Genomic DNA, 27106 nt, shown 5'->3' with positions numbered 1-27106 from the left:
CTAAGTCATTCAATTTTGAAATGATGCTTTATTCACCTTTAAGTTCTGACCTGTGAATGTAGAGATATCCAGTGATTATGAAAGTGTAAATTTCTGAGTTGAGTTTTGGGGAAGCAAACAAGATTCTTTGTGACTCTGGACTGTAGTGCTTCATATTCTGAGTATTTATTAGTATGAATGATAATTTTTCTTCTCGCTGAAACCAGGTAATGCATTGAATAAATGAGATTCTGTTAAATGTTATTCCTCTTGGATTTCCGCTATTTCATTTACATGAACTACAGATCCCAGAATGCCCCTGAAGCCAAAGATATTTAACAATTACATCCATTTGGAAAAGAGATTATTTAGCAAGTCTTTGAGAAAAGAGCCAATCACTTTTGCTTTCCTCTTTGGCTGGTCCTGGGGGCCCATTCACCCAAGGTGATGCTCTTGCTGCAAGAGTAAAAGAAAAGTTCATTTTGTCCCTGGCAAAAGCAACAGTGTGGTGCTTTGTTGAATCCTCTGTAGGGTTAACATACTTTAAAGAGAATCCCTGTCTCCTGCTGGTAACTGTCCTGGAAGAAAGTAGAGGTATTCGAGCTTTGGATTATTATTATTAAGGAAAAACCTACTTCAAATGTACATGCTGTTGTGGATGTGTTTGTAGCTATAATTGGTGAATGAGCGTTTCTTCACGGACAAAGCAGCATATTCCCTGCTGGTGCTGGCCGCATTGGAAACTTCATTGTCACCGTGTTGTTTCGCCAGTAAATTTTGTAAATGTTTAGCATTTTGTTGCTTTCCTACCTCTTTCTGGGAACAACTCCAGCACTTACTGTGACTGGTGAAGAGCAACGAGTAAATCCAGAAAACTGTTTGATATGGGGACCCGGACTAAACGCCAATGTTGTTCTGCCTGCCCGGTATTTCTATATTCAGGCTGTGGATTCCACAGGTCAGAAGTAAGTAACACACCTCCTTAATACTATTTTTGAACATGGTTAAAATCTATCCTAATGCCGTAGGTTATTTCTGGGGAGGAGGGAAAAAGAGGAAAGGATGAAGGGAGGAAGCAAGGGAAATTTTTCAAATAAATTTTATTTTCTAGAATTTTTAGGTTCTCTTAAAAATTTGCTGATTTCTCCTACTATAAGTAGCGTTAACCTTATAACTGCCAGTTCACCCACCTTCTGCATTTTTTTTTTTTTGACCAATAAGGCTTGACCACCAACCCTTTGTTGCCACTTTTTCTTAAATGTGATAGAGAATAACCTCAACCAAGAGACTGGAAACCCATTCAGCCCATCCCTGCGCTCCAATACCTCACTTGCTTGGTGAGAGCCTCCTTTGTTTCAAATCTCTAACTTTTTCGGCAGCAAGAATGTGAGCTTCTTGAGGACAGGGACCGGGTTTTTGCCTCTCTGTATCCCCGGTGCTTACCCACAGTGCCTGCCACATTGTGAGTGCTTAATATATACTTTTTTACTGACTGATCCAGGGTTTAACACATCTGAAATCAATTTCAACCCCACTTCCACTCTAGCTTAGACTACAAACTACATTTCAGCTCCATCTAGTGGCCTCCCCTTTTTTTCTCTTCCTTAGATTGTTTCCTTCCGTTAACCTGAAGTTAAAGAGGTTTTGTAATCTAAAGTTCAAAGGAAAACTGCAACATTATTTCTAACAAAGAGGTAACCAAGTATGAAATCCCTGAATTGTTTGTTAAAAGAGAAATATTACCACTGTGAGAGGCTCAATTCACCAAAAGTGTTTTATAGTCAATACTTTTGAAAAGCTATTTTTAAACAAATACTTGTGAGTTCATGAATTGTTTCCCCTCCACTAATGGATACTCTTCCCACTGTTCTATAGAAGCAAAATCTTTGTAACTGGCCAGTCCTTATAGATGTTAAAGACTGTGTTTTGGTGTTGGAGCAACTAATTCTCTATTTAGTTTTAAAATTAAAGGATGGTGATTTTGGTCACCTGGTAACTCAACTACTCACACATTCAGAAAAATCAGTTTCCTGATGTGTATGAATGGAGCTCAATAGCCATTCCATTGAAGTAGTTGGTGGGGTGGGAGTGGTACATGCATGGAAGTTACAGTCATAGGATAGAATGAGGTACCCCCTCTGCTAAAATGCATTTATCTTCGCCACTTCTATACCAGAAATATATGGCAGACAATGGAGAAGCAGAGAGTAAAATAAAAGGTAAAGGAGAGTAATAAAGGCTATTTACTATCATGATCAGGCAACAAATTTCCTCTAGGTACAATATGGAAAACATTATTATAAAATAATGTTTATGTCCTTATTAAATTGTCATAATCCCTGTTGTAGGTTCACTACCTCTCCAGGTGAAAAGGTATTCCAAGTTAAGATCTCAGCACCAGATGAACAATTCACACGAGTTGGAGTACAGGTTTTGGACCGAAAGGATGGATCCTTCATTGTGAGATACAGAATGTATGCAAGTTATAAAAATCTAAAGATAGAAGTTAAAGTCCAGGGTCAACATGTGGCCAAGTCTCCATATATTTTGAAAGGTAATTTAAGAAATGGCTAATTGCAACACTTTTTAAATGGCATATTTCTTGCAAACCCAGAAGTAAATAACAATTTCTCGTTCTTTAGTAGAAACATTTTGATATCAGTCCATAAACATATTTTGAAATCCCTTAAGGAGTAAATTGAAACTGAGTGTGTCTGCAATTCTGTATTCTCTGCTACTGGAGAGGCTGAGGCTGGTGAATTGCTTGAGCTTGGGAGTTCTGAGTCATAGTAAATTGGGTATCTGTATTAACGCTACTTTGGTGGGCCCTGGAATAGGGGAGACCACTATGGTGCCTAAAGAGGGGCAGATGGGACCAAGTTGGAAGCAGAGTGATTGAAAACTCCCATGCCAGTAAATAGGGGAATCAGGCCTGTAAATGATGGTAGCACACCTAGCCTGATTGAGATAAGGAGATTAAGTCTCCAAAAAGAAGAGTAAATTAAAGCCATCCATATGAGTGATTCAGAAGCTTGACAAAAAGAGAAAAGGTCTTGTAAGACTGGATTCAAAAAGAATTTATAACAGCTAAAGAGGAATGAGTATTTTTAAAAGAGCATAATCTATGAAGTAAAACTAGATTAATAAGCAGTTATAGATGTTATTTTTTTCTCAGAAGATTCATCATTATTTCTTGGGTATAGATACTATTATATATTAAAATCACAAGCCCTCCTTTAGATTGTTTTCATGGGTTGATATGACCCCCCAAAAATCCCCACCTGGTGAGTAGGCAACCTTCTCTGAACCCAGCTAGTCTGGTCTTGGCAGCTAAGGGAGGAAAACCAAATATTCTTGCAGCTATAACATGTCATGTTTATAGATTAGAAAACAATTTGATAGTTCTTAAAATATTTGGCCATTTTTTAATAAAAGATATTCATGGAGAAGCATAAATGTTATCACTTTTTTTCTTTTCCTACCTAATGTTTCACTGACTATCAAGTGATATTCAGAGTACTATGCAAGATACTGTGGAATATGCAAACAATAAGATTTCCTGCCTCCTAGGAGTTTACAGTCTAGTTACAATTTATTTCATCCAGATCATTTAGTATAGGTTGAATAATACTGGGGAAGCAAAAGATCATTTTAAACTTATTAGGAGAGTGTCGTGGCCACCTACAAAGGGAATAATTATAAAACATTGTGCTCCCAGAACTGGCACAATTGACAGTTCTTGAGACAGACATAACCTCTATTTTAATAAGTAAAACTTTTAAAAAGTTATGTATTTCCCAGAGGGAAGTTCAAGTACAGGATGGAAAATGGTCAAATAAGTAGCTGCTTAACAGCTTAGGGCTCTAAGTTCGCAGCCAGAATGTTGGAGAGAGTATTTGCCTTAATTGTTCAAGGATTCCTGATTTCATTCATGAGGACATTCTTGCTGATGCAAATGACAACCCTTCCTCACCTTAGCAGACAATCTTCTTGAGTCTTGTGGCCAAAAAAATAATCACTGTGGGGCCAGCTGGGGAAAACCACATGTTCTCATGCCCCAAGTTTCTCTTTGCAATTTCTTGGACAGTAGATGTAGAATCTGTCCTTGGGCTGGTACTGAAAGTCTTTTCAGCCTGGTAGAATTTATCAATGTTTGCGATGCTCTTTTGGGACATAGAGACACTTTCATGCCTTAATACCACATCAAAATGGGATTTTAATTAGGTTGAGGGGCAATTTATTAAGTAAACATTAAAATTTAGTGGCTGTAATTTCCAAAGGAGACCCAAAAGCTGCATGATCATGTAAAAAAAGAAGTAAGGAGAAGGATTATTTTTCTTTTTAATGGTAAAAGAAAAAACAGATGTTTGTTAATTAAAAATGAAGTTAAAAGAGAGAAAAGAAAAAGAAATGGAAAAATTTAGATAGTCCAAGACTTTAAATTTTCAGCAACATAACCGTTGATATTTAGCGGTAATTCTTTAGCTCTCGATAACATTTTATAATTTACGAAGTACTTTCATGTGTTATTTGGCTAAGACTAATTTCCAAGTTTTCTGACTTTAGTCTTCCACATTTTTCACTATTACTATGCTGCCTTTCTATCAATTCATATTCTTATGCCCAAAGTGCCAACTATATATTTAGATCTTTAATCTCTCCAATCACTTTGTGAATCAAATTCAGTTCAGGGGTTCATACAAACCACAGGAATGGCCTTATATAGTCTTATGTTTTAAAAATAACTGCCCATTAAAATTAAATTCACCATCAATAACACAAAAATTTAACCCTGAATAGAAGCAACCCTTTATTTAGACACTATATTTTAATATTAACAAAGCATCCTTACTCTATCAATTACTAAAGCCTGATATTATTAAGTTGCCTATACATATAATCATCTTACTTTTAATATAACCACTGGTCCACAGGTGGTGGTCTTCATGGTTAGGTTCTCAACATGAATTCAAAAGGACAGTACAATTGTAACAATTTTTTTTTTAGCACGTAACAGAATTTGGTATATAGTGGGTCCTTCTTGGTCCCCAAGTAAGTCTGGTTCCTATCATCCTGGAAGAATTGGCACTAAAATTATTTTAGCATAATAAAAAATATTTTAATAGCCTTTTATTTCCCTCTAATTTGTCCAAAAGCTTTTACTTTATATGTAATGGTGGTAATGTACTGTGAATGTGAGAATACTAAATGACATTCTTGCTACAGCATTTTGATGTATGACTTGTATATAATTAGGCCCTGTCTACCATGAGAACTGTAACTGCCCTATTGAAGACAGTGCTACCTGGCTGGAGGAGATGAACTGCCCCCAAAGCATTCCACAAATCCAGAGAGACCTTGAACCTTTCCCCACAGTGGATCCAGATAAGATTGCAGTAGAAATACCACAGAGATTTGGACAAAGACAAAGCTTGTGCCACTACACTGTGAAAGACAACAAGGTACTATTAAAAGGAAAATTCTATGTCGGGGAACTTTGCCCTTATTAAAGAGGCAAAACGCATTAAGAGAAAGTTAAAAGGAGTTTATTAACTCCAAGGCAGAATGCATTGGTGGGTCATTGGGGTGACCAGCTTTTATAGACAGGAGTAAGCATCTTCCATATAAGGTCAAAGGCATTTTGATTGGATCACAGAATTTTGAGGAGGTGCATTTAGTGCTGCCTCAATGCTTCTCTGTATTTTGATTGGTCCAGGATTTTAATGAGGAGATGGGGTTAGGGAGCTTGAGTAGGACGTGCCACTATTCATTATGAGGAGATGGAATTAGTGATAAGGAAATACCATTAGGTCTGATGCATATTGCCCTCTCCTGCAGGACCACCTTCCCCAAAGTCAAGCAAGATTAAAACACGGAGTCACTCAAAAATGACTCTGAATTAGTGACTGATTTTACGTAGTATAATAATGCATAAAGTAATGTTTTTCATTTGTTTTCAATTTTTCTTATCCTTATTATTACATATCATATGTGTATATATATATATATCACTAGCTATATATCTATCACTAGATTGCTTATCAAAAATCATAATAACAATTACATTACTTGCTTGTTCTTAATGAAAGCAATACTTTTTGACTGGTATGACTGATTTTCAAATATTCTTTCAGATATATATCAAGACTCATGGTGAACATGTAGGTTTTAGGATTTTCATGGATGCCATACTGCTTTCTTTGACTAGAAAAGTGAGTATATTTTATCTCTTGATTAGAATGCCCATCTCAAGTTCAAGCTTCTTTCTATTCAGTATTTATAGACTGTTAAATATCAGTGGTTCTTTATATTATAGCATTGTTTAAATGCCACTCTTACACTCCAAGTCAGAAGAAAACCTCATAGATTAAACAACCTTAGAATGAAGTGTTTTTGGATACCGTATGTAAAGCCTACATGCATTGGGAGGGGGAAGGGGGAAGATTCTAGTAAAATATTTTGGCATCCATATTTAAGTAACTCATGTTAGACAGTACAGATAACAATCAGACACCAACTGTTGCTACCATAAACTGCCTACTGGACATCTCCAATTTGATTTTTCCATTTATTCAAACAAAATTTTTAATTACCTTTTTTCCCCAAAACCACCTCCCCTTCCCGCCTAACTTTTCCAAGCTTATTGTACATTTTTCTCCTTTTGGCACTTTATTTTCCAACCAAAGTGGCCTACATGCTACTCCTCAAACACATTTCCATTTCCTCTCTCTTTGTCTTTGAACAGTATGTCCCCAGTGCCTTAAATGAACTAGCTCTTCACTTCAGTCCCCCTTAAATGAATCATTAGCTTCCTTTAGTTCAAATGCCACTTCTCACAAGAAACCCATGCTGATTCTCTAAGTAGCTAGCACTCCCCAAATTACCTTCTATCTCCTTTGTATAACGTCTTCCTTATCTGTTTGAATGATGCTCCCTACCACTCCCCCATATATGTTCCTTGAAGACAAGAGCTGTTTTGGTTTTGTCTCCTTATTCCTAATACCTAGCACAGTGCTCGCTACATAGGAATGTAGGAATTTAATAAATGCTTGTTCAATTAATCAATTAATCAGTAAATCAGTCAATCAACAAATATTTATTGAGCCAAAGGCACCTGTCCTCTTTGATTTTCTTGTATAATGTATAATACAAATAAAATATAATCAAACAACAAACATTTATAAAGCACCTTCTAAGGGCCAAACAAATAGATTAAAAGATCACAAAGCACTCAACAAATTTTCTGTATGTATGGAGCTGTATAGGAAAAATTCATATCTTTCTTTTATATAAGAAGCATAGAAATTGCAGAGTAAGAGGAGAGAGGGAGAGAGGGGGAGGGAGGGAGAGGGAGAGGGAGAGGGAGAGGGAGAGGGAGAGAGAGAGGGAGAACAGCCATGACTCCAATATGGTACTGTATTGCATTGAACACTAGGCTGAGTTTCAGTTGTCCCCTGGTACTAACTCTGCAGATCTTGCTTGGGAAATTAATTTATTTTTACAAGTAACGTAAGTATGTCATTAGATGTGTCATTTATATTCCTGAGCCTCAGTTACCTGATCTACAAAATGGGATTTTTAATATCTGCCCTGTCAACCCCACCAGAGGTGTATTAAGGAGCTAATGAGATATTTTTTGCAGTACTTTGTAAATGCCATATTAAACTATTTTTATTATTAAGAAGAGTAAAAAAAGCAAGAAATTCTAATTTTATTACCAATGCAAATAGTAACCCCTCTAAAATTTGGTAGATAAATCTGAGAAACTTGCCTGCAGCTCACAAGGAGTTAACTGCCTTGCCTAGGGTTACTGAGCTATTAAGTGTCAGAGTTCACATTTGAACCATGGTCCTTCTGACTCCAATTTCTTCATTCTATTCTGCTACATTATTGTTAAGATGGAGAAAATAGATTTATATAATGCATTGAGTATAACTTATTTTTCAGCCAGTTGAAAATATCAGCTGGTTATATTTTTCATGATTTAAAGATAAACTACTATATCAAAAACTGAAGTTTTAATTTGTTTTCAAAAGGATACCCATGAGTCCAATACTTCTATCCCCATGGCAGTCTCTCTTTACCCTCTCTACTTATTCCTATTCTTCCTCCCTACCCCTTCTACCTTTCCCACTGTTTCCCCTGCTTCGCCATCTCATCCTTCTCCCTCTTGCAGATGATTTTGTAATTTCTTATTTTATCATTTCTAAATTATTCTCACTTTTCTTTTGTTGAAGAAATGGGTCTCTTTTTGAGAGAAACATTTATCAATCAAAATTGGTAATGGAAACTCAGTGAAATGATGGGTCCCTAGGCTATGATGTGTGACCAAACAAGTTTAATAATAAAAATAATTCTACCTAGCAAATGTATACTGTGCGACACTTTTCAAAGTGCTTTCATACACTATATATTTGATGAGTGGAATAATCCTTATTATTATTAAACCTGTTTGGGCTCACATATCATGGCCTGGCAACCCATCATGTCATTTGTTTTTCATTTATAGTTTGACTGATAAATATTTTTCTGAGAACTATATAACACACCTGAGTATGCTAGTGGTAGTTAGTCACTGGAATTATTTTTGTTTTCTTAGGTGAAAATGCCAGATGTTGAGTTTTTTGTTAATTTAGGAGATTGGCCTTTGGAGAAGAGGAAATCCAATGCAAACCTCCATCCCATATTTTCCTGGTGTGGATCTACTGATTCCAAAGATATTGTGATGCCAACCTATGACTTGACTGATTCTGTTTTAGAAACTATGGGCCGGTAAGTAGTCACTTAGAGTTTTATCTAAGTAGAAGTTTTATTTCTCTGATGACTTTTATCACAATAAAATTATAATCTATGAGCTATCAGTTCTATGATTATTTAGGATTATGTAATCATATGATTTCTAATATAAAGAACCTTTGAATTTTTTAAGGGAAAATCTTTTGATTTTTCTGTCTTCTAGAGTAAGTTTGGATATGATGTCTGTCCAAGCTAACACAGGACCCCCATGGGAAAGCAAAAATACTACGGCCCTCTGGAGAGGACGAGATAGCCGGAAAGAAAGACTTGAGCTTGTAAAACTCAGTAGAAAACACCCAGACCTCATAGATGCTGCTTTTACCAACTTTTTCTTTTTTAAGCATGATGAAAGTTTATATGGTCCCATTGTGAAGCACATTTCATTTTTTGATTTTTTTAAGGTAAGACATCAATAGTTTTTATAACTTCTTCTCATGGTTTTAATTTTTGTAACCTTTATAGCTCCCGAGTTTTTGCCTTCATTTAAATTCTGTATTCTGTTTTATTAAAGCATTTTGCCCACAAAGCATTTTAACCCATCCTCTATTTTTCCCAAAGCCACATACATATTATTTACAGCTGGTTCAGGATAAGAATTACTTGGCATCCAGGTGGCTATTCCCAAGCCATCTGGTGAGAAAGATCACGAGCTTCTGTTCAAATGCCACATCACCTCTGTTTTCCTAAGATCAGAGGGGGCTTCTTAGGTCTAACATGTGAATTGCTCTTACTATCGGGGAATGGCCCCAACCCACCAAACTCTTTTCCAGTCTTTGGAATGCTTTACTTCACATTAGGCTATTGAGTAATCTTTGAAAATCCTGTGGGGGTGGTAGAGGTGGGGAGGCAGATGAGCCAAGGCAAAGTAGTAGCCCTATGATTAGGAGCCTGCATACATACTGGGTTTTCGACTCCAGCATGTCTTATAGCCTATCATATTTCTTTTTTGTGTGTGAAATTATCAGTCATCAACAAACACAATATTAATAAGGGGCTTATATAAGAAACTGAACTGTAACAGTTTGCTTTGATATACATAAATTTAACAGGATGATAACAAAACTGTTTTATTTGTATCCCCTTCTGCACTCTGTTTTCTTCTGTGCATTAAAAAAGTATTTTATTGATGTTTCTTTTTTTTATATCTTTCACTATCTACTAGTCAACATCCCCTCACAAGTCTTCAGTAGAATCACATTGATATTCATATACACATACACATTCATATACATATATGTGTGTGTGTATATGTATGTATTTCAGCAAAACAAGTCAACTCATTGACCATGGCTGTGAATTCGTATCTCAGTCTATTCCCTGTCAAGAGATGGAAGGTATATTTAGTCATCAGTCTTTTGAAGTCACTATTGTTCATTACTTTGATTAGAGATTGGAAGTCTTTTAAACTTGCTTTCTTTGATATTATTTTTGCTACCATGGAATAAAATATTCTCTTGATTTTGCTCATTTCACTTCACATCAATTTATTTTTATAATGAAAAATAGGGTTTTTTTCCAGTTCTACCTGTATTTTGTTAATCAATAAATGTTTTGTTGTGTACCTCCTACCACTGACAGCTGCACAAAACATTTATGAAGCAATTTAGATTAAGGTACTATGCGAGGTGCCAGAAATACAAAGAGTTCTTACAACTCCTATTTTTTCTGAATTCGTGTTTGTCATTTCCTATAACTGCAACATTATTCCATTATGTTCACATGCCACAATTTGTTCAGTTATTTTCCAGTTGATGGGCTTCTATTTTCCAATTTTTTTATTAGAAAAAGTGTTGCTAAAACTATGTTCATATATATATATATATATATATATATATATATATATATATATATATATGAATACTCTGTTGTTGATCCCTGTATTTCTCTAGTATTTCTGGGTCAGAGGCTATACAATTTAGTGACTTTTTTTAGTACAGTCCCAAATTTTTATTGTATAGTATCTTATCATATCATATTGTATTATATAGTATAGTTGCAAATTTTTTTCTCCCAGAGTGGCCAAACCTACTCACAGTTCAATTAGTATACCTACTTTCCTTCTTATGACTGAGTTCTCAAAGGCCCCTGTTATTTTCACATTAACGTTTTTTTTTTCCTTTTTTAAAATCCAAAGCATTTTCTACGTAGTAGAAGCTTCCAATTTTAACAGTTCTGCAAGTGTTCCAGTTTCAAGCTTTTTTGTCCCAAGGCTTTTTATTCCCAGAAGCCATTTGTGTAGCCATCTGGTGTTTAAGAGAGACAATTAACATAGCACAGAACGTGATCTCATTAGGCACACAAGTGAAGAAAATAAACCACTACAGCCATTACACTCACAAATAAACACAATGTTCCTTATGCCATCACCTTCTGAGTAAAATCCCCAATTAAAAAAAAAAAAACAAGGTTCTTTCAATAGTAACTAGCCTTGTTACTGATTTTGTGATCTCTAGGGCAGCATCCAATTTGAACATTTAGGTCTCAATCAGTATGCATGGAGAAGTAGAACATTAACACAAAAACATTAACTAAATGGTGAAAGCTGGGAAGAAAATCAGCTGCCCAAACTGTCTCAGGGGATAAGAAGGAAAGCGAATTGCAATTCGTGTCTGGTGTATCTTGTTTTACAGCACAAGTATCAGATTAATGTCGATGGTACCGTTGCAGCATACCGGCTGCCTTACCTACTAGTTGGCAACAGTGTTGTGCTTAAGCAAGACTCTATTTATTATGAACACTTTTACAAAGAACTGCAGCCCTGGAAACACTACATACCAGTGAAAAGCAACCTGAGTGATCTCCTGGAAAAACTTCAGTGGGCTAAAGACCATGATGAAGAGGTAAGACAAAACTTTCATCAATTCAACAAATATGTATTAAACATTGACTGCACACGTCGTGGTAGGTGAGTGGAGATTTGAAATGTAGTTAACATTTTTTTTTTTTTTGCTTTTTGGAGGGGGGAAGGCAGGACAATTGGGCTTAAGTGACTTGCCCAAGGTCACATGGCTAGTAAGTGTTGAGTGTCTGAGGCCAAATTTGAACTCAGGTCTTCCTGACTCCAAAGCTGGTGCCTTATTCACTGTGCCATTTATACTACCCGCCCAGTCAGTTTACATTTTTTAAGAGCCTATCATGTGCTGGGCACAGTGCTAAGTGCTAGGGCAACAAAGATGAAAAAGAAAGGCAGTCCCTGCCCTCAAGTAGCTTACAACCTAATGGGGGAAGACAATACACAAAAGGAAGCTAAAAAAAAGGTGTGGGGGGCTGGTGGAGAGAAGGAAAAGTACTGGCAGAGGGGCCCAACGGAGAAATCGAAAGGGGACATGTCTACAAAATCGGTCATTTAAGTGCTCTGAATCTGGCATGCCTTTAGGATTTGTTTATTTAGGATCATTTATTTATTTATTTAGGATTACATTAGGATCATGTCCCCCAGAAAGGAATGAACTTTTCCTATTTTTAATGACTTCCTCTTCCACCCTCAGAGTTTTTACACAGGAGAAGATGCTCAATCTAATTCCCCATTATATACTTGTGACTGGAAAACTAGGCTTAAGTTGTATGTTTTTCTATCGGTGAGTGACTTTGTCTTCCATAAACCAGCAGCTATACCACCTAATACAGCAAATGAGTCACTGCTGGTGGCAATAAGAAAATGAAAGGGTCACTAGGACTCCAAAAGGGAGCTAGCACTCCTCTATCATTAAGGGGGTAACTGTAATTTTCATTAAAATGAGGAGTTTTTGAAAAGCAATCTCTAAAAAAAAAGAATTGAAATTGGGTTCTTATTCATTTCATAAGGCCATTGTCTCCTCACTTATTTTATACATCCTTGGGGAGGGAGGTAGAGGCTTATTTCTTGCATTTCTTTTGGGGTACTTTTTTTTTCTCTCTAATTTGAATTCTCAAACTACCTTGCTCTAATATGTCTCTGCTTGGCCTATGGGAACATTCCATTAAATGTCTCCCGTATCAGATAAGAATGCCCATCCATGCCATCTTCTGTTTTTCTGGCTTCACTCATTACTCTGATGCTGTATCCCATACACAAATGGGAACATTTTATTCACGTCAAAAAAGAAGCCTCATTGTAAAATTATATAATAATGAAGAATGTCATTCTCCTCCATAGGCAAAGGCAATAGCAAAAGCAGGACAAGAATTTGCAAGAGACAACCTCATGGGCGATAACATATTTTGCTATTATTTCAAGCTTTTCCAGGTCAGTATTTGCAAAGGTTGTAATGACTTGTGGCTGTAAATGCCTCCATGGTAAATGTAATATTCTGCTAGATAATTTGTAAACACACACACAATTGTGTAAATATATCTTTTTGCAGTTGTGAATGATAGGAAATTTGGGACACAATGTGAATAATCAAAAACCAAAGGACAAAAAATGGAAAAGGTCACTTTCATTTGAAAATTGAAAATCACGTGTAATTACCCAAGGGGTAGATGGAGGTCTGTTTGTCAGCAAACTGGTCGGTAATCATGCAGCACTGTACATAGATTCATATATGTTCCATATGAAATATTTCTTACAGTAAGATCTCTTTGTTTAAACACTACAAATTAAAACTTGTTGCTATGCTTCTTAAAAAAAAATAATCAGAAAGGAATCTAGGAAATTGTTGCAACTAACACATAATCTTAGGACTAGTATTCCAAACATAATTCAATAAAATCTGTCAGCATGAAATGCCTGCTGCAAAACAGAGAAAAAATAAATAATTTTTATTTAATAGTTCTCTGTGTTCAGAATTTGTTTCAGCATTGAAAAATTTAATACAGCCTCACACTAGTGTACCCTGCTGTAGCATAAAGCTTGGTAAAATGAGGGTCTGTAAGAATGTGCTTTCCAACACCCATTTTTTCTTTGATTTAGAAGGTAGGACATCATACCTGTGGGTCAAGGAGCCAGTGAATTTGCATTGTTCAAATTGTAATGGCATGTGAAAAAATGCTGCTTGGATTTCTTCTGTCCCATTCATTCATAAATATGTGAGCTATTTATTCATTGTTTACTCTGCATAGGACGTCATGCTACATACTATATAGAATTCAAATTCTTATGAATTAACGTGCCTGCCCTCAAGGAACTTATACTTAAGCAGAGGAGATAAAGTATACATACACCTGTCTATAACACAAGTCAAATAATTTCCCTGCTATGTATAGAGCACTGTGCTAGCAGCTAAGAGAGATACAAAGTTTAGATAAGGTACCACCTTTGCCTTCATAGAACCTATTGCCTAGTTGGGGTATATGACACATACAGAGATAAACAAAGACAAATTATGATATATTCTAAGTGATAGAATAGTGCAAACCAGGTGTTAGCTGTACAGAAAAAGAAGGAATCAGAAGCTAGTACTGTGTGCATGTTCAAAACAGTTGGAACCTTTCCCCACCCCACACTGGCAGAGTGAGGAATCTTGTCATTATCAGAAGTCTGTAGCATGAATCTTTTTAGCATAGATTCAATTCAGCAAACATTTATGGTATAAAAGCAAAACTCTAGCATTTTCAGTTCTTTAGAAGGTACTGGAAGTCCTGTATCTTAGAATGAAAATGTAGTGTTCTTCTTTAACTAGGAATATGCTAGTTTACAAGTGACTGAACCCAAAGTTCGAGATGGAATGGAAAAGGTGGAATCTCAGTCTGAAGATGACCTCTTTCCCTGTAATTGCCATAGAAAAAAGGTAGGTCTGGCTATTATTCTATTTCATCACACTGTGTTTCTTCTGACTTTATTCCGTTTACTATTACTGGTACTACCGTTCATTTAGTCTTCTGTATTTGAAACCTTGGTGATATCCTTGACTCTTCCCTTTTACTCATCATCCAAATTCAATTTGCCAAGTCCTTTTAATTATACCTCCACAGTACCTTCTCACATCTGTTCCCTCCCCTTTATTCAAGTTACCACCCCAGTATGGGATTTCATGAATGAATCCTCGGAATACATCACTTGAATCTCTAGCTTGGCATCAATGTATTTATCATTACATTTTAGGTACTGTTAAGAACTAGTTCTGAATTTGCCCTAAGTAAATGATCGTCTAGCACATCTTCATTTTGTCCACAAAGAATGAGAGATTTTGTCCAATGCTATGTAAGAATTCAGCTGTTTTATGGCTATAGCATTACCCTGACATACCTGTCTTAGTAACCATATAATGTTGGTCTGGCATAGCAGTCACGTCAAAGAAAGTTGGTTTTGATTTCTTGTTCCCAAAAGGCTATCTCTCAGATTAGTTTGAGGACGGGGAGCGGGGGAGGAAATCTTCACAATAGATCATTCTAAAAGTGTAATAGGCTCTTTGGGGAAATGATGTGTTTCTAATCACTGGAGATATTTAAGTAGAAGTTTCATGATCACAACAGCTATAACTATAATAGCCAAAATTTGTATGGTGCTTTAAGGTTTGCAAAATGCGTTACAGGTGCCATCCTCGATGATTCTCTGGACAGCCCTGTAAGGCAGTTGCCTTTATTGTCCCCATTTTAGAGCTGAGGAAATCGAGGCTCACAGAGGTTAAGTGACTTTACCCAGAGTCACACAGTTAATATGTCTGGTGTGGGATTTTGACTCAGGTCTTCCACATTCCAAGTGAGGCATATTGTCTAGCTGCCTGCTTAACTGATCACCTAACTACTTATTTATCAGGGATGTTTTGGAGGGAAGTCTGTTCAGATTCATTTTGAAGTAGTTAATGGCAGGGGTCCTGCTGAAGAGAAATAAGATGATAACCTGACATGGTATGGTCAAGGGAAGTATTTTTTTGTTTTAAAGGGTTCCTGAGCTGAGATTGATTATTTTTTAGAAAGTGGAAAAGAAGCCAGAAGAAAAGGAAAGATTAGAGATGATAAAGCCAGATAGAATGATAATTGATATAGCAAGATATTGAAAGATACAAGTGGGAAAGTTAGTGTTCACAGAGAAAAGGAGTACTTTATCCTCAGAAATTAGAAGAAAGGAAGAGAGTATAGGTAAAGAGAGGTTGTGAGGTATAGAGAAAGGGAAATGAGGAAGTTCATGATGGATGGCCTCAAGCTTCTCTGTAAATACAAGGGTAGGGCATCTGTCTGGAGGGAAAAAGGCTGCACAGGTGTTAGGGGCAACAATAGAATTAGAGCTTAGGGTTGAAAAAACTACCGTGGAGAGTTTGTTAGGGAATTAATCAAAAATAAATGAAAGGATTGCTGTGCTCTGCTGCCTCTAACGTATGCTGGAGTCAGGAAGAACTCCATTTGAACTCATCTTCCTGAGTTCAAATCTGGCTGCAGATGCTTACTAATTGTGTGACCCTGGGCAAATCACTTAACCCTGTTTGTCTCAGTTTCCTCATCTGTAAAAAGATCTGGAGAAGAAAATAGCAACCCACTCCAAATATCTTGATCAAGAAAACTAAACAGGGTCACAAAGAGTTGGACACAAATGAAATGACTGAACAACAACATCAATGACAACTGTATTCCCATTTGAAGTTAGATAAAATGAATATGTAGTGGATCCATTCAGGATACCTTTTCAAATATTCAGAAGATGGTCAATTATGAGGGTGACTCATGGGTATTGAGTTTCAGAATGATAGTGTCAAAATAAAGGATTCAATGGCAGAAAATAGGTGCTTATCAAATTCACAATACACACACGCTAGATAGATAGAGAGATAGATGTAGATATAGATATGGATCTTGTGAAAAGGCCAAATAGGCTTTCTATTAAAGGTTCCCTGAGATCAAGAAAACTGATAAGGTTGAGCTTTCCAGGATCTTATGTAAAATTTATGATAGTTTTTTTTAATCAAGGTATGCATAGCTCTTAGAGTCTTTTACATTTTTTTAAATGAGTAGTTCACTATACCTGAACTTTACGAATTTAAAATTTAAGTGTATATTCATGGAAAGTATTTTGATATGACTGATTTTAATAAGTCCCTGGAGGAGAAATACCAATTAATTAATAGAATATATAAAGACATATGTAAACATGCTTTGAAAGTGAGTAGGTATCCATTAATTATCTATTTTTATTATATTTTAATGCATGAAGACTATATCTCATTTTAAAAATAGATTAACTGATTTCCCCTGTAAGTGTTCCTAATAGTACAGAATTGATTTAGGGGTTTTATTCTTGGACTCTCCAATTTTATTATTTTTTAAAATCTCAATTAGAGTGAGCATTTCCCCCTATGAATGAGTCTTCTATTTTTTTTTTTATGTAGACAATATTAGTCTCTCTTTTAGGTCCCTAGTGTAATAATATAAAAAAGTTATAATACCCACATTCATGTTGGCTAGTCAGTCATCCCTCTACACTAGCATAATGAAGGACTCAGTTTTTTAGAGGTGATTTTATAATGTAAGATGATTTAAATCCGTTGCCTACAACTGTTATAATTCTTGCATAAGGGGAGGCCAGGTAGCACAGCGAGTAAGAGCACCGGCCCCAGTGTCGGGATGATCTGGGGATCAAATCCGGGCTCAGATACTTAGCACCACACCCAGAAATAACTGGCCGTGTAACCTTGAGCAAGTTACTTAATCCCGATTGCTTGAAAAAAATAATAATTCTTACATAATCTGTTCTGCCACCCACCTCAACCTTCCTAGTGGCTAAGTAGGTAATTGGTAGGAAAGAACATAGCTCACTGCAGGTTAGTGGAAGGGAGGAAAAGAAGAAAAACATTAACTAGTTTTCATAATCAGGCTATAAATATACCCTATGTACATTACTTAGGGAAAGTAAGGACTGGGCAGTAGGATTACCTCTCTTCCACACCCTACCTTTTGATTATTTGAAGTAAATACAGAAAACCTTAGAGATGATCAAGTATGAGATCCTCTTTTTGCAAATGGGAAAAGGGAATCCCTTAGAGTTTCAGTTGCCTAAGGTCACACATCCAAGTATTCGACAAGACTATAATCAAAGCCAGCAGGAAGACCCAGATCTCCTTACTCCTAATCTCTCTTATTTTTCTCTGTCATATTCTTTTTTCTCCTCAGTGACTGTTCTTGACATTCCTTTTCACCCACTTTTTCTTAAGCAAAATGTAAGAGAGTTCACAACATTATTTGCCTTGGTTCCAGAGGCCCCATAGTGAGAGCCCTGGCTCTCCTTCCTATTTTACATACTAAGAAATAATAAAGAAATACAGTAATAGGAATGAAAGGATTGTGTAGATATTAATAACTTTGTTCTTTGCAATTTCAGGCCAAAGATGAACTCTGAAGCTAAGAAATGTCTTTTCTTGGAATGTTGGTGCTCAGAAGAGTTCCTTAAGGAAAAAAAAATTATTTTATTACAGCACTTAAGTGAACAAAATCAAACATTGCAGTGCAATATTTCAAATTATGAAAAGACAATTTTTTGCTTTTACTATGCAGTGTTATTCCCAGGACTTTGTTTAAAATACATTTTTACAGTTTTGTAATAAAAGAATAAAATCATCATTATGTTAAAGTCTTGTGTTATGTGGAGTGAATTGTTTATTATATCTATAAAATGAAAGATTTTTTTTTCCTGGATAACATTTCCAAAAAGTAGATTCAGGATTTTTCTCAAGATGAATTTGTCATTTCAGGAAATAGACTGATTCTTTCAAGTCACTAGTGATCCATACAGTGCCAAATATTAAAAGATAATTGAATAATGAAATCCTAGAATTGTAAGGAATATTTCTTAAATTTAATTTTTTCAATTGACACTTATTTTTTATTCCTCTCAAACCTCCCCCCCCAAAAAAAAATTGATTAAAGAAAAAAGAAAAGAAAAAAAAATTTAAATAAGCCTTTGTAATAAATATGCATAGTGGAGTAAAACAAATTCCCTCATTGGCCATGTCCAAAAAATATCTGCCTCATTCTGCTCCTCGAATCCACAATTTCTCTGTTGTGGAATGAGTACCAGAATTCATCATAGATCTCCTGCAATTGGCATGGTCATTATATTGATTAGAATTCTTAAGTCATTCAAAGTTGTTTCTTTACAATATTGTTATTGTATAAATTATTCTCCTGGTTTTTCTCACTTTACTTTATATCAATTCATACAAGTCTCCCCAGATTTCTCTAAACCATCCTTTTTGTCATTTCTTGTAGCATAATATTTTATTATGTTCATATACTATAATTTGTTCAGTATAATAGTAATCCTAGGTTAAAAAAAGGGTATGCACAGTTTGCCTCTACCAATAATGAATTAAAGTTCCTGTTTTCTCAAAGTCCTTCTGTCACTTGTAATTTTCCTCTTTTGATTTCCTGTAACACCTATCCATCAGCCCAGGTTTTACCCTCTAGTGCCCCACAGTACCTAATACTTAATAAATTTTATTTTGCTCTGTAGTTGAAGGTTATGGGCTGCTGGAGACAGGTTAGCTTCCACATTTCAGTTGCCTTGGTCATTAATCTCTCAGCCCTTTTATTTTATTTTATTAAATTTGTTTATTTTGTTTTAGTTTTCGACATTCACTTCCATAAGATTTTGAGTTCCAAATTTTCTCCCCATCTCTCCCTTCACCCCAAGACAGTGTGTAATTTGATATAGGTTCTACATATACATTCACATTAAACCTTTTTCCCATTAGTCATGTTGTAAAGATGAATTAGAACCAATGGGAGAAACCACAAGAAAGAAGAGACAAACAAAAAAAGAGAGAGAACAAATAACATGCTTCTATCTGCATTCAGATTCCATAGATCTTTTTCTGGACATGGACAGCATTTTGCATCCTGAGTCCTTTGGAGTTGTCTTAGATCCTTGCATTGCTAAGAAGAGCCAAGTCTATCAAAGCTGGTCATTGCACAGTGTGACTGTTACTGTGTTCAATGTCCTCCTGGTTCTGCTCACTTCATTCCAGATTTTTCTGAAGTCTGCCTGCTCATCATTTCTTTTCTTTTTCTTTTTGAAGGGCAATTGGGTTTAAGTGACTTGCCCAAGGTCACACGGCTAGTATGTGTTAAGTGTCTGAGGCTGGATTTGAACTCAAGTCCTTCTGACTCTAGGGCCAGGGCTCTATTTATTGTGCCACCTAGCTGCCCCCTCTCATCATTTCTTATTCCATCACAATCATATAGAACCATTTGTTCAGCCATTCCCAAATTAATGGACATCCCCTCAATTTCCCATTCTTTGCCACCACAAAAAGAGCTGCTATACAATGCCACTTCTAGATCTATATCCCAAAGAGATCATACAAATGGGAAAAGGACCCACATGTACAAAAACATTTATCAGCAGTTCTAGAGTACGTATTAAAGCCATTAGTTCCAACACTAGTTCTTGCCTATGTCCCCTTCTGAACTTCTTTCTGCCCTTTTCTGTGTATTTTAAAACATATTTTGATGTTTTTTCCTCATTTTTTTTCTGGTATTGTTGTACCGTAAACAAGCAAGACCTAAGTAACAATTTAGAAGTGAACTTCTTTATTGGCACCATGTGACTGCTCGAGGCCAGACCCCAAATTGAACAACTGTGAGCAGGGGCAAAGCATCTGTACATAAAGGCAAGCCACATGCCTAATGGTCAGGGATTGCATAAGCAGGAACTTATGGAGGCTACAATCAATCATTGGTCAGTACACATTTTGATTTTGTTGCCCCCATGATTTTCCGAGGCAGAGCTAAACCTGGCAGTTTGCTTACTTCCATAAAGGAGAGAGAAGATGGCTGGTTGGGGGAGGGAAAGGGAACAGGGGAACTAAAATGAGGCCATGTACAGTGGTATCATCACATTCTTAAAACTACCCTGCTGTGATAGTAATGGAATTTAAAGATCCCCCTGTATTGGCTTGGTTTTTGGGTTGAGTGTTGAAACTCAGAGCTTGTGAATCCCACTTGTGGGATGGACTTGTTGACATGAAGAAAAAGGGCTGAACTGGGAAGAGTTAATTCTGTGGATTTAGAGAGAGGCCCAAGCAGAGAGAGGCAGAAGAACTTTTGGGAGTAATATCGTGGAGGCAGGGAGAGAGAGAGGATTGCTGAGGGTCAGTTGGAGCTGCCCAGGACTTTTGAGAGCTGCTACCCAGAGCTGCCAAGAACTGAGGAGTCATGACTATGATTCCATTATTTTGTCTGTCTGTTTAGATGTTGTTTTGCTAGATTCCTCTGCTGGTAAAAGACAACGCTGTTGTTTCAGAGGTCCTGGACCCTTGTTGTTGGTTTAGAAGCCCTGAAGAAGGATTTTCTTGTTGTAAGTTTACAGAAATCCTGGAAGAGGGTCTTATTGATTTTTTTAGGGGTCCTGAGACTGTTCTGCAGATTGAGAGTGAATTGATGAGGACAGTAGCAATGTATCTTGTGACTTTGTTAAGCTTTGTCTTCCCAGGAACAGAGTTATTGCTGAGAACTTGTCTTGTATCTAGATGAAGAAAAGACCTCTTTTTGGGTATTAAATGCTGTAATGATATCTTAACCTTGTTGTAGCTCAGGGGTGGATGGTCTTTGTGCTTTACACTGCCCCTTTTGAGAATGTGCTTGGTGGTAATTGATGATAATTGCAATTCAGTTGTGATCCAGGGGTGGAAAACTTTGAACGTTTTTGTGCTCTGTGACTGACCAAATGAATGGACTTTGTTTATGATTGGAAACTAATCTTCATTCGAGAAGAGAGACTTTGTGATTGACTAAATGAATGTACTGCCCAGGGTGGAGTAGTACTTGGAAATTATTGAATTACACTTGGTGAATGCTGTATTTTGATTTTCTCTTTTCTGTGAATGTTTTGCCTTAATTTGTCACTGAATAAAATGGAGACTTACTATGCCGATATTCCAAACATTGGAAGTTGTCTTTGCTTGGCATTACACCTTCGCCCTCATTCTCCAAGAAAAAGAAAAGAAAAGGTCTCCTGTAACAAATAAATATGGACAGGTCTTCCTACAGGCCTGCTAAATTAGACCACCAAGGACAACATTGTAAACTACATTGGTTCCTCAACACTGGGGTGGCATTTAATATATAAAAGAAGCAACTTAACAAAATTCATGTTCACTTAATAGCATCTCAGTGTGTTAAGATAATTAATCTATCATTTAGAAGTTCTTAGTCTATTACCAGTAAGTAGTTACTAGGAGAAGTTAGTTTCTTGCTTTTAAAGATTCTGAGACTGTATTTTGTCTTCTACATGTGATAGCAAGACCCTGTTATATTTAGTTATGGGTGGTTTTAACCCATACGCTTTTGTAGAGATGGAAGGACCATTAAAGATCTGCTATACCTAGTTTATAGATAAAAGAGCTAGGGCACAGAGAGAGAAGGAAGGAAGGAAACAAACAATTATTAAGTACCTACTATGTTAGACCCTATGCTAAATACTTTCTTTACAAGTATTATTTTATTTTATCTTCATCAAAACCCCAAGAAGTGCTACTATTATCCTCATTTTATATTTGAGGAAACTGAGGCTGAGAGAGGTTAAGTGATAGCTAGTATGTGTCCGAGGTAGAATTTGAACTCAGGTCTTTCTGACTTCCAAGACCTATTCTCTCTACTAGTTGCTTTAAGAGAAGAAGGAAGGGAAACCTCATAGAGAGTAAAAATTAGAATTCAGTTCTCTTTAGGTCTTTCTACTGCACTGCACTCTCACCCCACATGAAAATTTCAACTGTTTTCCGTTCCAAAATTAGCTTTTATTCACTTTATATCTACTGTAGCAGCAAGCACCCCAAGCGTCCTCAGGGTTTGCTGCCAACACAGGTTCTTGGATCTGCTTTGATAAAGGAAAGTAACTCAAAATGGGTTAACAAGCTTACTTTAATCAGTCAAACATATATCATTTACCTTGTTCAGGGGAAAAGGGTCAGCACCCCGAAGTTCAAAGTATACAGGCAGAGTTATCAAGACAGAAACAGATCAAGTAGACAGCTTTCCAAACTGTCCAACCATTACATCCATACCAAATCACCATCTGGGTTTCAACATCTGGGTTTTTCAAAGCCGGGGGGCTCTGAACAACAGCTTCCCATAATCCATATCAAATCACAGAACACTTCTCAAAGTGAGCCCCAAAACAAAGCCTCATATCAGGGTTTATATAGCCTTCTCCTGGCTCAGAGAATGTAACAACCTTTTGGACCCACTGGCCAATCAAGAAGTATCTACTGAAAAACAAGCCTCCCACCCCAGGCTCCAGGTGCACTTTAGCCTAGAGGCAGGGAAGATCTTTACATTTACATTCCCATTACATCTACTTAAATCAGCATATGTTTCCTAGATTAAATGTAAGGTCCTTGAAGGGTCTTTCTTTTTTGATTTGTATCCCTAACACTTGCCACAGTATCTGGAATGTAGTAGGTACTTAATAAATGTTCATTGATCAATATCTCCATTAAGGAGGACCTCTGAGGGGCTATAAAGTGCTAATCAGTCACTAAGTCCATTAGAATAATAATGTAAGTGTTCTTCTTCCTCCCCCCACTTCCATATTGATCTTAGAATGGGATAAGTAGAATTTCCAGGATAAATTATTATCATTTTTCCAACTTACATGAATTCATCCATTTAAAATGTAAAAATTTTAAAATAAAAAAAAACTATGTTGCATTTTTATTTATTTTGTTAAACATTTCCCAATTTTAAGCTGGTTCACATCTCTTAGTTGATCCTTTTACTTCCCTTCCTTCCCTGCTTTGTGAATTGGCTTCAACCTTTAATGATACTCAAACAGGCATTAGCTTTTAAAAAAACAGAATGACAGAGAGCTTGCTGTCTCAGGAGATACTCAAGGGAGTTTTGTGGAGGGAAATCTTCCATTTTGAAGAAGGTTGGAAGAGATGAGCTCCATGTGCCCCTCCAATTTTAGATTTCTATGATTTTGATCTTTTTATAAAGGAAGCCTCTGCTAAAATCCTCATTGTCCATGTCTCACACTGGCTTGGAAATGAGCTTGGGATCTCAAAGGCTATTAGGTCCTTCTAAGCAGGGAAGACTTGGAGCACAAGCCTAGAAATAGCCTATGTCTATGTTGTCTAAGGATTTGCCCTCAAGAGGCTCATCTCCAGAACACTGGCCACCATAACTCCAGAACATTTTCAGTCACAGCAGAGATTGTCTCCTGTGCTGTGGAAGGTGTTGCCCTCTGCATCTACATCATGGATTCTTGAATAACTGAAGTTAGTAGAAATGCAAGAAGTAAGCAGGACTTGGACGAGTATGAGCAGTTTTAGGAAATTTTACTGCTCAGGTAGTGCTAATTTCTGCAATCCTTCCAACTCCTCCTCAGGTCACATCATTAAGCACAGAGAGGTACAGATAGACACATGCCAGTGTCCAAAAAAAAAGTCTCAACCTGCACTTAATTTGGTCAGAATTCTTGAGTAATTCTGTTAAAGTTGCTTGCCTTTACAATGTTGTGGTTATTGTATTGTATTGTATTGTATAAACTATTTTTTGTATTATATATATATATATAAGAACCATTTTCCTTTTCTCTTTACTGTACACCAGTTCATAAAGCACTCCCAGGTTTGTCATCCCTTTTACCATTTAAAAAATAGTATTTAAATAGTCCTTCATTACAACAGCTAGATGGTAGATGGTTCAGTGGATAGAGAGCTGGGCCTAGAGTCAGGAAGACCTGAGTTTAGACCCTGATCAAGTCACAACCTCTGTTTGCTTTAATCCACTGGAAAAAGAAATGGCAAACCACTCCAGTATCTTTGCCAGGAAAATGCCATGGACATCTTGGTCTATGGGGTTATGAAGGGCTGGACACAAACAACGAAGTATTCTATTATATTCACATACTAAAATTTGTTCAGTCATTCACCTACTGACAGGTACTCCCTTAGTTTTCAATTCTTTGCCAGCACAAAAAAGAGCAGCCATAAATATTTTTTATACACAGGGATTCTTTTCTCCTTCCTTTGATCCCTTTGGGCTATAGGCCTAGTAGAAGTAGCAGTGGGTCAAGTCAAGTTAGGTCAACAAGTAAAGTCAATTGCATTTATTAAGTACTTACTATGTTAGGCACTGTGTTAAATCCAAGAGATACAAATACAAGAAGAAATGCAATCCCAGCCCTCAAGAAGCTTATATTCTAGTGGTAGAATACAACATAAAAAGGAAGCTGAAAAGCAAGATGAGGAGGAGGGAGAAATGAAGGTACAAGGTTGAAAAAAAAAGTGTAGCTAGATATTTAGGAATGCATCTTGGAGGCAAATAAAGACATGGCTAACCTGTGGGAAACCAGACAGTCAAAGGAATGGATGGTACTTTCAATCTTTGAAATTCAAAATGAGTATAGTGATCTTCTAGGATAAAAGAGATTTTTATAGGGGCAGCCAGGTGGCTCAGCGAGTAAGAGCACTGGCTCCAGTGTCGGGATGAGCTGGGGATCGAATCTGGGCTCAGATACTTAGCACCACACCCAGAAATAACTGGCCATGTAACCTTGAGCAAGTTACTTAACCCTGATTGCTTTAAAAAATAAATAAAAATAAAAAAAAGATTTTTATGGAATGGGAGATAAAATCTAGAGTCAGGAGTGCAGTCATTTTAGTGACTTTGAGGAGTAATTCCAAATTATCTTCTAGAACAGTTGTTCCATTCATTTCTCCACCAACAATGCAATAATGTGACTGTTTCCCCTGCAGCTCCTCAAATATTTGCCATTTTCCTTTTATTTTTGTTATCTTTGCCAATCTGATAGGCATGAGTTAGAACCTCAAAGTTGCTTGAAATTTGCTTTTCTCTATTAGAGATGTGAAGCGTTTTTTTCTCACATAGTTGTCAATAGCTTGAATATCTTTCTTGAGAACTTCCTGTTCATCAAAATGAAAAAAAAAAGTATGTATAAAGACATTTAATTATAGAGTCAACTGCTTATTATGTGCATCATTGCTTATACAAATCTTGAGTTATGTGAAGCAATTTTATAGTATATGATATAGAAACACAATTTTATAGTATATGGTATAGAAACACAAACACATTTGATACCAAAATTTGGGTATAAAAAGAAGTTTATTGAGAAATTCAGAGGAACTAAATACTGCTGTCCAGAAGCAGACTCTGCCTTTCTTTAGGAAGAAGGAGTGGAGAATACAGGAGCAAGGAAAGCTTAATACTATCAGTCCCACATGGACACTCCTTTCAAAGGGCAGATTGGTTTGTTCTCTTCAGGGTTTCATTTTTCCCCAAAAGCCCACTACATATTTCTCCTAGATACGTACAAGCATGACCCCTTCCCTTTGTCATGAATCCCATGTTCTGCTAATGAGGTTCTAATTCTATTTGGGGTGTATCACATAATATACATGAGGTAAAGCAAGTGCAGTAGTAAATTTGGAATACTTGGTCATCGACCCCTCACTGTTTTAAACCAGATCTGTTCTTATCCTGGTCTCAGTGTCTCCCAGAGCTGCTGTCTTCTTTCTGATGGGTCAGGTCCACCTGCTGTCTGCTAACTCCCTTTATCTTACTTCAGTAATGCCTAGCAATTCTATGGAAATTTAACTCCTTACTGTTTCTCACAATTTATTATCAATAGCTTTTATTTCAGTAATTTTTAATAGCTTTGTGGAAATTTAACTCTGCTGTCTCTCACAGTATGGTTCCCAGCATCGATCAGAAAGTGCTTCAAATTAGAGAAAACAGACTCACCTTAAACAACGCTAACATAATTAGGAAGGTAAACTTGTTGCACTTTCATTATGTGTTGTGGGGTTTGTCTCAAAAAATTCTTACTCAGACCACCTCCAATCCAAGTGAAGACATTTTCTGAAAGTGGCACCTTCCCAGCAGACTAAGTTCCAAGAGGAATCAGCAGCTTCAGTACAAGACAGTCAATTTTATAGTATAATGATGCTGACAACACAACAGAAATTATGAATATTAAAAAGGTAGGAGGGGTTTGTCAAGTGATTAGGTAATGGTCCCAGCCTTGGTGGAACTGTGCATTCCACTACCCACAATGCATACAGAAAAACCTTTTGGGGGGGGCATTAATACATGCTAATAATATTGCAATAAGCCTCTCCACATCATAAGTTTACTTGAGGTCAGTTTTTTACTATTACTGTTCAGGTGTCTACTTAGGGAAAGTCCCTTCTATTGTTTTGGGGCCCACATCCTGCTTGGGCATCCTGGTGGTGCTGCTTTCTGATTGGCTGAATAGTGTGGTCTTGTCTGAGATTAGATGGATGTGGTTGTGGTTGAGTGTAAGGACATACTTGCTGATTCTGTGGGAAATATGAGGAATGGGTCTGGGGCAAGGGCTAACTACAGGCAGTAGCTAGCAGGGACACACCTGCTTGCTGTTCTAGTGGGGCAGCAAGGCATATATGAGGAAGTTAGGATATTGAGTGGGGGGCAGTGG

The 27106-nt window shown here is 36.7% G+C and overlaps 1 protein-coding gene across 1 annotated transcript; it reads left to right on the top strand.

The window, feature by feature from the left end:
• The first annotated feature begins 334 nt into the window (after window positions 1–334).
• POGLUT2 (protein O-glucosyltransferase 2) lies at window positions 335–18253 on the top strand. The gene is made up of 10 exons (XM_069064223.1): window positions 335–944; window positions 2328–2533; window positions 5236–5441; window positions 6114–6191; window positions 8579–8751; window positions 8939–9176; window positions 11406–11615; window positions 12911–13000; window positions 14376–14483; window positions 18005–18253. Exons 1-10 carry the CDS (start codon window positions 763–765, stop codon window positions 18020–18022), a joined length of 1509 nt encoding a protein of 502 aa, XP_068920324.1. The 5' UTR covers window positions 335–762; the 3' UTR covers window positions 18023–18253.
• The last annotated feature ends 8853 nt before the right edge of the window (window positions 18254–27106 follow it).

The sequence above is a fragment of the Petaurus breviceps genome, unplaced genomic scaffold (genome assembly GCF_028583685.1).
Source record: "Petaurus breviceps papuanus isolate PSGF00001 unplaced genomic scaffold, PetGlider_PUasm1.0 90625, whole genome shotgun sequence".
In the NCBI taxonomy this organism is placed as follows: Eukaryota; Metazoa; Chordata; class Mammalia; order Diprotodontia; family Petauridae; genus Petaurus; species Petaurus breviceps.
This window is presented reverse-complemented; position numbering and strand designations above follow the sequence as displayed.

Excerpts from the sequence above, each read along its gene's own strand:
- POGLUT2 (XM_069064223.1), top strand. The coding sequence starts at position 763 with ATGTTTAGCATTTTGTTGCTTTCCTACCTCTTTCTGGGAACAACTCCA. Across the intron at positions 8,752-8,938 it reads GTTTTAGAAACTATGGGCCG|AGTAAGTTTGGATATGATGT; the intron begins GTAAGTAGTCAC and ends TCTGTCTTCTAG. Across the intron at positions 13,001-14,375 it reads ATTATTTCAAGCTTTTCCAG|GAATATGCTAGTTTACAAGT; the intron begins GTCAGTATTTGC and ends TTCTTTAACTAG.